This window comes from Vanessa tameamea, chromosome 18 (assembly GCF_037043105.1).
Source record: "Vanessa tameamea isolate UH-Manoa-2023 chromosome 18, ilVanTame1 primary haplotype, whole genome shotgun sequence".
Taxonomy (NCBI): domain Eukaryota; kingdom Metazoa; phylum Arthropoda; class Insecta; order Lepidoptera; family Nymphalidae; genus Vanessa; species Vanessa tameamea.
In genome coordinates, this window is record NC_087326.1 from 7,294,314 (window position 1) to 7,309,530 (window position 15,217).

Sequence of the window (15,217 nt, forward strand, 5' to 3'; positions counted from 1 at the left end):
GTGATACTCGGACATGTTTAATTTTATTTTATGAATTAACTAAAAATTAGACATTTTTTAAAACATAATTTAGTTATGTAAAATAATATATTAACATGTCAATTAGTTTTTTGTTTGTATTCATTGTACAAAAAAAAAATATGTTGTTGCTTGTAAGTATTGAATACTGGCTGATAATTACTTTAAAATATAAATCATTACTTTAAACCTTTTTTTGTTTTAGATATCACCTAGTTCTTATATCACGAAATTCAAATTATAATGATTCGCGAATCCTGGTTATATTTTTTAAAAACTGCTATTTTAAACACTTAAAATAAAAACTATATACATATTTATATCTTATAATACTAAATCATTATTTATCTGAGGACAAACAGGAATTTATAAAAATATCATACAATTAACACTAAGAAAGTAATTCATATTAGGAACTATCCAACATTATAAATTATTTAGTTTAAAACAAATAAAAGTCGTAGCAATATCACATAAAAAATAAAACTTAAGAAACGCTTACAAATTGGTATACTTACAGCATTTTATAGTTTTATGTTACGAGTAAGATATAAAATACATATCATAATTATAGAGTTCAATATTATTTAAGTATGAATCATATAAGGTGGAATAAATACGTAGGCATATATTATGTCCACATTTACGATTAAAAGCCTCTTCTTGCAATTGATATTTATACATATATAATATAATATTCTGGACATATTAGAATTAGATTAGTATTTGTCAATGTATTTGTTTAAATTGATTCCAATATGAATTTATTTTTCAAAGTAATTTCTAGACAGTATTATTTATAATTATTAGTTAATAATTATCATTTAAAAACTTTAAATTAAAATTCTACATATTAATTATTCTTTGCAGATTTAGGAATATGATGAGAATTAAATGTAAAATACATTTAATTTACAGTTGCAAGAATTAATGTGTGCCATGAGTAGATTATTTTTATAAAATATTGCCATTAAAATGTTAAATAACCTAAATCCGAGTTATAGCAAAGTTCATTGCCGGTGTCGAGATATGAGTCGAGTAGATCTAGTTAGAGTACAAGTATAGTATTCAACGGTACGTCGGCATTGTTCGCAAACACTACACAGAAATAGCTTTAGCCCGCGAGGTAAACAAGTACTATGTAAAGTTGTCGAATCGACCAAATTCTTGGCATCGCCTGCCCGCCCGCATATTTGAACGGTTTAAGTCTTGTCTCGGAATTCGTTAATGGTCAGTATTGAGAGGTAATATTGATTACACACGTCACTCTTCTGGTCCCTAAAACGTTGCGGCTCACTAATATATATTTTTTTATATTGTTAGTAAGACTGGGCACTAATGCTAAATGCTCACCAACGCCCATTGACATTGCCACTGTACAAATATTAACTATGCCTTAAATTATCAATGTAACACCAACCGTTAGAGCTAAGCTGTTACGTGCCTTGTGCCTGTAGTTACACTTGCTCACATACCCTTCAAACCCGAACACAACAATAATAAGAATTGCTGTTTGCATTGCATTGTATATGAGAAGAATGATCGGTACCTACCCAAACGGGCTTGCACAAAAACATCACACCACACCCCCAAAAAGTATAGTTAGTTTAGTAAAAAATCATACGGCTCTCGTTCCACGTGATCTTGAGTAGTCATCTCCACAAACAGGCATGGTTATTGTAAAAGATGTGAGTCATTCTTGGCATTAAAAATACCTACATGGCAAACCATTGAATATGTTTGGATATGTCTGCCGTGAAGTTATCATCTACTCTCCACTATATATCTATTTATATATCTGGCCCACTTGTGATGGAAAGTGTTGATGAAGACGCAGGTAATACACGCCCATCCAAAAGAAACCTGTTCACTCTACTCTTAAAGGCTCCAGAGTTCAACTCATCAGGAAAAATAGACCCAGGCAGGTCGTTCCAAATTTTGGCGACTCTTACCAAAAACGAGCTGTCAAACCGTTTAGTTCGAATTTTGGGTATGTCAACAACGTATGGATGAAACTTTTGCATGCGCCTAGTAGTCCGATAAAGGAATGGAGATGGCTCATCCAGTTCGTCACTGCTTCACCGTGACCCTCCAAGGCCTCGCTCCAAAGGTGGGTAGCATATATAAGCATATCTCCGATCGAGCGTCCCCTGCGAAAACCATATTGGTTATCACTAAGGAGCTCGTTTGCTTCAGGATATGTCAGGAGACGATTATTTAAGATACGCTCCATAATCTTACAGATTATAGAGGTGATCGCGACAGGTCTGTAATTGACTGGGTCTGCACGGCTTCCTTTTTTGGGAATAGGCTGAACATTAGCAAGCTTCCAGGATCTCGGAACTTTACCAGTTTCTAGAGAGAGTTGGTATAGACGAGTCAGAACAGGAGACAATCGGGTGTACAACACTCCAGTACCACTGCTGAAATGCCATCAGGACCACTGACCTTATTAACATCCAGGTTCAGCAAATATTTAAGTACCTCTTTTTGGTGGATTTTAACGGCGCTCATTTTAGGGCCAAGCGGAGGTAACTGAGGTGGACACTTACCGTTGATGTCCAGACGAGAATACTCTGCGAAGAGATTGGCAAATAAATTTGCCTTCTCCTTAGCGTTGTGGGCCAGGGATCCGTCAGGTTTGTGCAGAGGAGGCAGCGAAGAGTGACAGAAGTTTTTCTCAACCGACTTGGCGAGGCTCCAGAAAGCTTTGCTCCCTGAGGGAAAAGAAGCTAACTTTCCCCCTATACGGCCATTGTGGTCAAAACGAGCTTTTCTTATCGCTTTTTTACAAGATTTAGTAGCTGCGTTGTATGTTTTCTTCTTTGCCTGGACATCCAAGGCTTTGTTTTTACGAGCGTCAGCCCAGGACAAATAGGCTTCATGCTTACGCTTTTCAGTTAAGAGGCATTCAGCATTAAACCACGTGCGAGCTTTGGTCTCAAGGGATACTTCAGCAAAAGGAATAAAATACTCCATACATTGATAAATCACACTCGAGACAGAATCTGCGCAGCACGATGGATCTCTAGAAGAAAAACATACCTGCCTCCAAGGATAAGAGGCGAAAAAGTGACGCATCTCATCCCAATCCGCTGACTTGTATCGCCACACTCGCCTAGTGCCTTTAGGACTAGTGTCAGGAGGCGAGTAGTGCGATACAGATTTCACCACACAATGATCCGATGTCCCGAGTGGTGGTGAAACATAGATCGAATATCTGTCAGGATCGGTTGTCAGCAGAAGGTCCAGGCAATACGCAGTGTGGCCCACGACGTCAGGAATACGAGTGGGTTCGTGGACGAGCTGAGAGAGGCCACAAGATATTGCAAATTTGTAGATCTCTCTTCCAGCGTGGTCAGTGTCACTATACGGGTACAGCCACTCTTTATGGTGTGCATTAAAGTCCCCAAGAAACACCAACTACGCAGATGGAAAGCGTCGATGGACCGAATCTGCAGCTTCACTTAGATGGTTAAAAAGCCTAGTCGTCTCCATGCTGCTGTTTCACGACGGTATTCTGTGAGAGCGTGGTAATTACCCGGTTCGAGCCTGGTGCCTTTTGAGCTACTGGTGTTGGTGTAGCTTGTGGCTCTACCACTTTAAAAACTTGTAAGTCCGTATCTAAAATCGAATTTGTTATATATAATAGAAGTATGAAGCCCTGACCATTCCAACAATAGCCATTCAAGTAAGACAAGCTAAGTGTGTACGCAAATCGCATAGTCAATCCCTTGAATTTCATACATCAATAAAACGGGAAATGAGACACGAAAAGAAAGAATTTAAGTGCAGGTACAATGGCTTAACGTGCTGTTTGAAGCATGGAACTGCAAACATTGCAATTTCCAAACTCCAGACTGCTACCGATAAAATTACTCAATAGGAAACGTCAATGAAGTGTTATTGTTAAAAATACCTAGGTTTTTTTACCTAGGGTCTCAGGCCGCGTGTTGCCTTATAAGCTTATATCTAGACTAACGATTCAGTCAAATCACGTTATATAGTATAATATAATATGGTAGAATTCAAACAATCATCACCACCCAAATCTCTATAGGCATTTATATGTTTTTGCTCTTGAGAAATGCTGAGTAATAAAATTCCAACGCCTGCAATTACTTCCACAATCCATCAAAGCTTTACGATGTTATTTGTGGCTTAAAAAATATATTAAAGCATTTTAAAATACATTGCAACATTCCTAGCCAAAACATTTTAAATAAACCAGCAAGTATGAATCATCACACGTAACGCTGGCTTGAATCAGTCATAGGCGACACTGCTTTCAAGTCCTAATCTGAAGGTTATCCTCGCTTTCAATGTTATACTCGGATGAATTAACAAGTAATAATAGTGCCTTACATTTTATTTTTTAATTTAAGTTTAGTATGTATTCTCCTAGGACAACACTAGTAAATCTTACTCGACCCGAGGTGATAATTTATTACTAAGTCGAATACATATTATGTAGACATTAGGTACTTTTAAACTACAGGTTGAATACGGCTTCTTGATAATAATAATAATAACGAAAGACGAAACTTATTTTAAAATTTGGTTTCAATAAAAGCTTCTTCTTCGGTTTCATATCATATTCTGTCAGAAATGTTTTGCTTAAACGTTACATATAAAACGTTGCACTTGAATTGATCTTGTCATTACTGTAATTGCCGTGCGCCTAAAATAGTTTCACGTGATTTATCGGACATAATTTCAACAATTTCATTTATTATGAATTGGGCTTAACGCACAGTAGGCTTGAGACGATTATAGTTCCGTATGTTTCTACGTTGCTCCTTAGTTGATGGTGAACGGCGGGCGGCCTGCACTCAAATGTGACTTATAAGAGGTTAATTTAAGCAGCTTAAATATTTAGTTCATCTTCATGTTGATATTCCAGTTCCATAGCAGAAATATATTTTTGTTCTTTGGAAAACATTACTACTTTGATTAGAACTTCTGCCGATATTCTCTTAAAATTTCTGACTTGAAATATAATAATTACGCAATAAGACATAATCTTAATATATATATAATACTTGTCATAAGCAGTTGCCGTTCCTCTCATTTTTATTCAACTGGCGTAACAGATATAGCGATTATAATTCAGCATACATTAACAGCTTTCAATAATATTAGTTAAAAGACATGCAAATTACTTTGCTTATCCACATGAATTAATTAGTGAAGCGGTCCATTCTTTTTATTTTATCTCTCATAATAAGAGACGCGATAGGCACTATCGAGCACTTTAGATACGCGCCGTAAAATCTTTGAGTTCATTGATTTAATTTTTAAAATATTTTAATTTCGAACATGATTTTCTAAATTCAAAATAAATAATCCTGTCTTAATTTATCAAGATAAACATATTATATATGCAGAGACAGAAACATGCCAAGATGAAATAAAAGTCTGCACGAGTAAATAACGTTCGGCGGGTCGGCTAGAAGCGGTCCAGTCGTTTAGTCGATCATATTGCCCACTCAGGCGCCATTATGATTGTTGCTTCATTTTTGGAAAAAACATGACATATTTTTTATATTATTTTTATCAAACAAACGATTATCCATTGCGGCAGTTTGCATTTGTAAATCCCAATTTTATTTTTTGTTTATATTTTCGTTTTAAATTATACATAACTAGGAACTTGAAAAAATATACTTAATTGAAAAAAAGTCCAATAGTTTTGATTTATTTATAAAACGTATAAATATACAGCAACTTACAGCAAGCTTTTATATCATCTACATATACTTATCACTTAAATATACTAAACGCTAAATCTGTTTATTTAAACAATATACTTATTTAATACATAAATACTATTCATCTTTACCTACGATGGTATGATTATCTTCTTCAAAATCGAAATCTTTTTCACATAACAAACAATTATAATCTCAATCAGAAACAACAATATTCAAATTGATTTATCATTAGAAATAGATGTTGGCGTAAAATAGAAAGACCCTTGTTTATGCATTAAATTCTTTGAAATGTCTGTTTGTTTAACAAATGTTTTCTGTCGGATGGTAATTGTAGGGACTCCTACGCGTCGCTCGCCATATGCGCGAATCTGTAATGCATCTAATATCATAATTGTTCTTTGAAAAATCGTTTTGGCTCTTATCTGATTTCCTTGTATTGTATTTCTGTTTGTTTTTAATTGCTTTAATCTTCTGATATCCTGGTAGCTGGCGTGTGCTAATCATATTTATGTAACTTTATGTTATTACTATACTTACCTCGACTTTACAAGGGTTGTAATTATATATATTTAAATATAATTTTCAACTGTCTCACAACAAGCGATATCTCTGCCTCTCTTATTTTGAAAACGTAATTATTCCGTGGTTTTAATGTCTATGTTTATGAAACACTTTTATAGTGTTGTTTGCTTACCATTGGCTAAATATTATCCGGTCTATTTTACCTCCAATTACATGACTTTATCTTAAAAAATATACATCTAATATTCTCAAAGCCAAGGGTTAACGTAAGATAAGCGTATTACAAGTTTTTTACTTAGAGTCCAGAAAAACAAATGACAACTTCCTTTTTTTAATTGTGTATGAAAAATATTACTTTTAACAATAACATTGTCACAAAAAATACAATTGATTATAAAGTACATTATTCGGATAGATAGATAGATTAAATCAATGTAAAGAATTTTACTATATAAGATTAATGCACTGATTATTATTTACACCTATGCTATGCTACATTAAAAAAACTACATAATATTTTTGATACAAAGATGCCGATGAGCTCCATTTTAACGTACTGCACTGGACTTGCGGTTCTCAAATTTTTTCCATGTGTGATTTAAGGGGTGATTAATATGGTTTTTTGATAGCAGGTGATAAATTGAGACATCCATCGACATGTAACCCGTTGCTGCAATCCCACATGCATTCCGCGGAGTCTAACCTTTTGTTGTATTATTTTATTTTCTATAAAAAATGACATTTACGTGAATGAGGACGCAACGATCACGACTCGCGTTTTTTGTGCTAATTTAATTTGACAATAACAAATGATATGCTCATCGACGCTTTGGTTTATTTACATGCGGTTCTACTATGCGATTCTGTAAAAACTCACCTCGTATCTCACTCGTGAATGTTGACTGCCAACTTACAGTGATACGCCATTTTAAAATGTGTTTTTTTTATAATTATTATATGCGATATTTCGCATATCACATTCTGGAATTTCATGCTCGTGTTCTGCGGTGAGTTTCGAGTATCTTCTTACAGAATATGTCTACCGTATTCGACTTATATTATAAATAATCTGTCTACACATTTAAATGTCAAATTTTATAACGATTCCATGTAAAATCATTTAAACATATCAATCAACAGTGAATTTAGCATTTTTAAATATCATACACTTTTAATTGATACGAAATAATGAAATATATTTTAAAAATAAGGAATATAAGTATTAATGTATTCCTTTTGTCACTTATTCACAGTTAAAGTTCTTTTAAGAGATTTTCTGTAATTTTAAATGTGTAAAATATATTTATAGTCTAGGAGTGCACTAGTTGTAAGTATGATTAGTTACCTAACGTGCATGCGAACTCCACACGTGTTTCACCTTCGTTAGAAGAAAAGAGGAAAATATTATAATAATAAACGGACGAATTCGGGGAATACCACTCGCCAAAATATCTCTAACCAGTCGGACAAGTGACTAACGTTTGGCATTAGTTCCACGTAACATTGCGTCACTGGATTAGCGTTTCATTGAATGATATTTCGGTTAGTGCTAAATCAACACAGGCCGGAAATTTATTTGTTTCGGATATCCGGCTATACGTTTATATAATCAATGTTAAAATAGATTAGGAAGCATTGATTTCTTATTATTGCTTTTAATTATATATAAAAAATAGACATCTACTACTACTTCTAGTAGAAAATATTTAAGTTATGGCCCAAGCACTTAGTCCATCGACCTTAAGCCTTAACTTAGAATCATTATAAATATATTATGAGATCGTTACATTTGTTAACGAAATGAAGTAGTCGTCGCTATTCGTATGTCATCGAGTCGAAAAGTATATAAATATTTTTAAATGAATCAAAATTCTTATTACAGAACATTGAATTATATATATTGAAAAAGTTATTTGAATGAATCATAAAAAAAAATATATATTTAAAGTATTGACAGAGAAATAAATCAACTTTCATTTTAACTTATTGTTCTATTGGTATCGAAATAAATGAATGAGGCAAATTCTATTTAGATAATTTCGCTAATCGTAATTATCAATACCATCCGGCGGGCGGGCGGCAATTCAAACGTCGATTGAGACGCTCGACTAATCTAACCTAATGGTAAGTGGACACCTTCCCGTTCACTGTCTATGCAAGAACCCTCCTTACACTGCCAACAAATAGATTTTAAAGTGTAATATTTATGTTTGATTTTACTTACTCTCTATTAACTATTATATACGATGTCCTACTCACTTATCATTCATACCAAAATACGGCAATATAATAATGCGCCTGCGCAGAGCACAAAGATCTGGCAACAGAGGGGCTGATCGTAGATTCAGCCTAAATTTATTGAATGCATTGTAAAAAAGATATTCCTTAGGACAAGAAGTCGGACAAGCTTATCATGACAACGTACCAAGATATGATCAATAACTTAAGCTTCTATATTATAGTCCTATTATAGAGAAACCTAGAGAGATATTCTAATTTGTAAAAATGAGCCACTAGATGGTAAATGGTCACCACCGCCCATATACATTGGCTTAGTAAAAAATATTAAGCATTCAACCTTAGGAGCTAAGATGTTATGTCCCTTGTGCCTGTTACCCTGGCTCATTCAACCTTCAAAGCGGAACTTAACAATACTAAATTTTGGTATAATATCCAATAAATGGTTGGTACCTACCCAGACTAGCTCGCACTAAGTCCTACCACCAAGTAGAGCATCTTATTAATGTGCTCCACATATTTTAATGTATATTATTTGTTAGTATTCCGCACCTCGTCTATATACATATATACATATATTACTTGCTGAGACTGCGGCCTTACCAACGCGAAATTTATAAAACTTCACCGATAGCTCACAAAACGTTACCCCCATTTGCCCCTTCGAGGCGTGAATTAAACATAGTAACATATTTACTTCCCCGGAAGTCGAACTATCGTCATACCAAATTTCACGTTTATCGGTTCAGTGGTTTAAGGTTGAAGAAGTAATAGACTGAGGCACTTTCGCATTTATGATAAATCACTGATAGCGTCGAGAATTAAAATAATACGAAATCTTAAGTATTAAGATAAAATAATTAAAATATTGTCGAGCTGTACACATTTATTGACCGAATATTGATGTCATCAGCTCCTTGCAGACCTCTATCTCATCTATGCACCGTTAAGTACGGTGCATCAGATAGGAAATTATCATTGGAAATGTTAATGTTTATCGCGATAAAAGCTTATGATGGTATCCGGGAAAATGTTCATTATTAGCTTGATTGGGTAGAAGGCATAGATTTTTTTTTATATACACCCTCGATATTAATGTCAAAGGTATTATGAATCTACCATAAATATCATTATTAAAAACTCGCTAAGTAACGAGATTTACGTCATACTCAAGGAGCCGTGGTCAAATGAGCATATTTTTACATTGACAGCCTGTAAAATTCCCACTGCTGGGCTAAGGCCTCCTCTCCCTTCGAGGAGAAGGTATGGAGCATATTCCACCACGCTGCTCCAATGCGGGTTGGTGGAATACACATGTGGCAGAATTTCGTTGAAATTAGATACATGCAGGTTTCCTCACGATGATTTCCTTAATCGCCGAGCACGAGATGAATTATAAACACAAATTAAGCACATGAAAATTAAGTGGTGCTTGCCTGGGTTTGAACCCGAAATCACTGTTAAAGATGCAAGTGTTCTAACCACTGGGCCATCTCGGCTCTCAAATATAATGAGCATATAACTATACTAATATTATAAATACCAATGAACTCTCTCTATCTGTCCGTCTGTTGCTCTTTTACGGCCAAACTACTGAACCGAATTTAAGAAATTTGGAAAAAGAGTATTATTTATAACTCATTAGCTAAATCCTCACTTGAATATTTAATAGAAGTATGGGGATCTGCACACAAAACTAATTTAAAAGATTTACAAATATCACAAAACAAACTATTAAAAACACTACACCAAATGGACTACCGCTTTCCAACCAATGAACTTTACAAGAAAACTGATACACTATCTATAGCACAATTATACAAATACAAAACATGCATACTTATAAGAAAAATTCTCTCAGGATCTATACACACACAAACTACTTTTAAGACTAAATCACATAAATACTATACACGAAATATACATAAATTACAAATACCTAAGTCTAGAACTAAACATTATGGTAACAAAACTATACAATTTGAGGGAGCGCTAATGTACAATAATCTACCGAAAGAAATATTTAACGAAAAATCTTTTTTGAAATTTAAGGCTAAATTAAAAACATACTGTCAAACTTTATAATTATATTTGAATGTTTGTATAAATAAGGTCACCATTAACTATATATATGTTTATTATTATGTTGTTACTAGTTTAAGTTTCCTATGTAAGTGAACTATGTTCTTAATGGGAAATAAATCATCTCAAACCTTAGATTTTTTATGACAACTAACACCTGAAGATCAACCCCTTAAACGCGAGCGATTTAAGTTTTGAAGCAGTGCCTGATCAACTTTTCGTGCATGAATTTCTCCATGATTCGATACATTACAATTATTTAATTATTATTAAGTATTCGCTAACATACAATTTGGTAAATTCATATATATGTATTTGTTTGGGTGTGATGCCAGTTGTAGACAGAATTATTATGACTATTGTCATTTGTTTTCTCCAAGTCAAATGTTTACGTTTCATTTACTTTATGTATCGAGGAATACTCGACATGATTTGAGATACTACAGTGACGGTTAAAGAGCGGATACGTCGATATCACGTCGCCGGCGGAATCGAACAATTAATATATTAATAAGATTACTGATTCTTATTACGAGTATGCTCTTAAACTAGTTTTATAACATATGCTTACAATATTATAACTTATAAATATTTATAAATAGTTTTTGTTTTCAAATATTTTACTCGTGTTACAATCACGATCAAACTACGTAATGGAATTTAATTTAGACCAATTCTAAATTAAACGTAATAGAATACAAGATACGATAATATATTTACTTTAGTGTGCTACCTGTGCTTCATACGAGTAGAATATTTATTTTGATAGACATATAGACAGATAGATCGATATAAACAAAAAAATGTTCTTTATTTCGCTATTTACCTTCGCTGTTGCACGCAGAACAACTCCCCAAAGTTGTATCACAACAAAAATTGTGTATAAATATATTTATACAAAAAAAGGTAAAGTAAGGAATTTAACGGCTACGAATGAATAGTATATAATATTTTTAAATAAACTTCGATCAGAAAGTAAATAAAATTCTTATTTCAATCGGAGCATATCGGGACGGGCCTCTAATATACTGTATAATTTCGTGGTTATACTCCCCCTATGTGTCAAAACAACCGTTATATAGTAAAAATACCATTCGGTGGGATTCTTTAAGTATTTTAGATCTATCTAAAACTGAGATCTTATTAAAATAGTTAAGCAGCATAGTCCAATTAAAATGCCTTTATTGTTCATATCTTATTAAATATGAATGCAATCATACCTCGAGGAACGAAAACTATTCTAATTAGTGTAAATAGTTTTCCAGGCGAAGTCACAGTACATTTTAAAATAATCTAGCAGATTATTATTATCTTTTATCTTGAAATGTTTTATTTCTCGCCTTTTATATGATTTTTATTTAAATTACTTATGTAATTACAGTTACATCGTGCTTTACTTGATTAGACGCTGCATTCTAGTATTTAATTAATTTCTTAAGATTTAGGCGTATTCGGATACGATGGTGGCCAACACTGGGATGGTTGACAACTGACGGTTGCCAAGGGTTTTTATTGGTCAAGAAAAAAAGAAAAGGCCACATACAGCATCTACGTCCGACTTCGTCGCGTTTCCGAAAAATATACGATGGACGAAGATCGCCCACATTCTCCCACGTTCCCTTCGTTATCAGAAGTGGGATGCAATCGAGAAGAAAAACGACGCGAAGCTTGTGGTACCGAAGATACAAAATGGCGCCTACTTATGGAGCAGCAAAACCGCAACTTTATAGCGTTGATTGAGGCAATGAAAGCGCTGTCTACTAGCAAGGACATCCGGTTACCCGAGTTCAACCCAGACAAAGACAACGTGGATGCTTCGAAATGCTGGTGAGCAGTTTAATTTTACTTACGATTCTGGTTCTGAGTGCTCGCTAATGAAAGAGTCTATAGCTTGTAAATTTCATGGAAAACGATAGGTACATTTTAAAGGCCATAGATTCAAAGCGTACCTATAAGTACGCTCATGATCGCTTAAGAAAAATGTCTGGCAATGATAATATTTCTGATTCTAGTGATTTAGAAGATGTCGAGTCCAATGACTGAATGATGAGTTAAATTAAGTGATGCTTTCTTTCTGATTAGTGAACAGTAATTGGTGTCATTACTAATCTGGTAATGGAACATATCGCTCGTTTTAGGTGATGTGTTTGTTGTATTGCTTGTTGAAGGCAGAAGGTAATCTAAGAGTTACTCGAGGGAGATGACATGGTTATCGTCCCTTGATGGAGGTGGCATGGTTATCGTCACTCGATAGAGGTGGCATGAGTTGCTATCGCTCGATATAGGTGATGGCAACGACACTTTTCAACATTTGTGATATTATTCTCTGCTATGATGCTTTTCACTACCTACTATGATACTGTTCACTAATGAGCGAGTTGCCTTCATGATATTATGTGATGTAATTGAAATAAACTTGATGTTAACCGCTAGTATTGTGGTTTATTACGTAACAAACCCTATTCTTTGACTAAATGATGATCAGGATGGGCCGAGCTTGAGATGTTGTTTTCCCTTTTGCAGAAGCATCACACAGGGACGTGTGACGTGTCATGATGGCCGTGTCGGAGATCGGCAAACGGGACGTCAAATCCTAATCGATTTGGGCGTATTCGGATACGATGGTGGGCAACACTGGGATGGTTGACAACTGACGGTTTATCAAGGGTTGTTATTGGTCAAGGAAAAAAGAAAAGGACACATATAGTATCTACGTCCGACTTCGTCGCGTTTCCGAAAAATATACGATGGACGAAGATCACTCACATTCTCCCCCTTCCCTTCGTTATATATATATATGAGATGTTCTAGTAAAACAGGTTTTCCAAACATATTGAGTTAGACCCTAGACTCGCACACCAATTTGGTTTTGTTTTTTTTATTTGAAAAAAAGATCATCAAGAAACTTGCATGTGTTCGATGTAAATGGGCGACATGTGTACGCTCATGGGCTCCAACCCATCTCCTCCAAAGAAAAACGCCTTTCTTCAGCAGTGGAATATTTACAGAATTTCACTTTTTAGCTCTAAGGTTAGTATCAATAAATTGTATAGGCAGACACAGTGCCTTTTATTCTTTATCATTCTACAAACTTTTGACTACAGCATATTGTAAAAATGAGCAGTAAGGAATGTTTTATTTTTATATATATTTTGCTAAATTTCTGAACTATTGATCATAGTCGAATTTCGAACACTAGAAGGCGTATGTCGATAAATGCTGTAAAACATGTTTTTTACGAAGATAACTGTCATAATCGCTGTCAACATAATGTGTCTCAGCGTGACGAGGATACAAAGCTTACTATAGTATTATATATGGTAAATATTAGAGCGAGACACCGGAATTAACTTTACAAGTCACCATGTTTATATTCGACAAATTAGGTTAAAGTACTAAAATTTTAACGAGCAAAACAATGATGTAACATGAAGTGGTCTTGAAGGGAACTTACAATAAAAACTACGTATTAGACGTCTCGAACATCAAATCTATAACTCTTGTTAGTGGCGCCTTTGATATTCATTTTCAGCTCAGCATTCAAGAATTAAATGTTTATCAGTAATAAATATAACATAAAAAAGTTAAGAGCACTGAGTTACTTTTACTGAAATCACAAATAATATTTACGTTATCAATAGGCTTCCAAAATTGAAAGAGTTAAAGCATAGAGGCCATGTACTATTTAAAAAAATTACATTTATAATCCTCAAAATGTTTATATATGTATATGCGATATAGTCTTTTGACATTCAATGATAAAATAAATAGTCAATTAGGTTTTTATCATTATGTGTGAGAAGTTGAGTTTTTCTTATTTTATATTTAAAGAACGTTTCCAGGTAATGATTTAGTTGAATGAAATCTTGAAGCGTATAAGTAAATACCGTGTGTTTTTTTGGGCATCGCGTCGCCGATGAGGCCCGGGGCTCCATGTAGGAACAAGTGCTGAGACCTATAATCAAGGCGGATTTCTCCAACCATTACCAATAATAATTGCTTGCTGCTGCTGGCCATTGTGCGTTTTTAAAATCATTAGTTACGAAACCCAGACGACAAAATCTGACAGAAATTGTTTAAAAAAAAAATTTGTACATCTTTTAAATTAGTTATTGTATGCATTAGTGAAATTACAAACGACACTTGTTACTTTATTAAGTCATACGACCTTTGCTTAAGAATAAACTGTTGCCAACTGCTTTTTGTACAAGCGGTTCCGCGATTTTTTGTCTGTACCGCCTAATAAGCGCCCTTGAAAAGACTTCAACGCTTAACTAACGTTAAGTTCAATGATCTATCATTTTGATTTAAAGATTGTCTTTAATGAGATTAACTTGATGTACGTGTCATAATTAAAGATTTGTTTAATCACACGGCAGATTTCAAAAATGTAATAAACTAATAACTCGCAAATATAAGTATCCGAGTAAATAATTGAAAACGTACTTAAATATAATCAGATTCTTGATACTAAAAAAAAGAATACAATAATACGATTTTTGTAATATAATGTGGAAGTATGGGGGTGACTTGTGCAGTACAACCAGAACTTCGCCCTTGGCGATGTGCGGGTGCTGCACGTCGCAGGGTTGCAGCGTCCGCAGCACATTCCGCGGAGGCGGAAGGCCGCGGGAGGCGCGCGG

General features: G+C 34.3%; 1 protein-coding gene across 1 annotated transcript; it reads right to left on the minus strand.

The window, feature by feature from the left end:
- Positions 1-2,397: 2,397 nt before the first annotated feature.
- On the minus strand, positions 2,398-14,591 carry LOC113398797 (uncharacterized). Its single transcript, XM_064217798.1, has 3 exons — positions 14,462-14,591; positions 3,560-3,642; positions 2,398-3,441 (listed from the first exon to the last, which is right to left on the minus strand). Exons 1-3 carry the CDS (start codon positions 14,589-14,591, stop codon positions 2,398-2,400), a joined length of 1,257 nt encoding a protein of 418 aa, XP_064073868.1.
- Between the last annotated feature and the right edge of the window lie 626 nt (positions 14,592-15,217).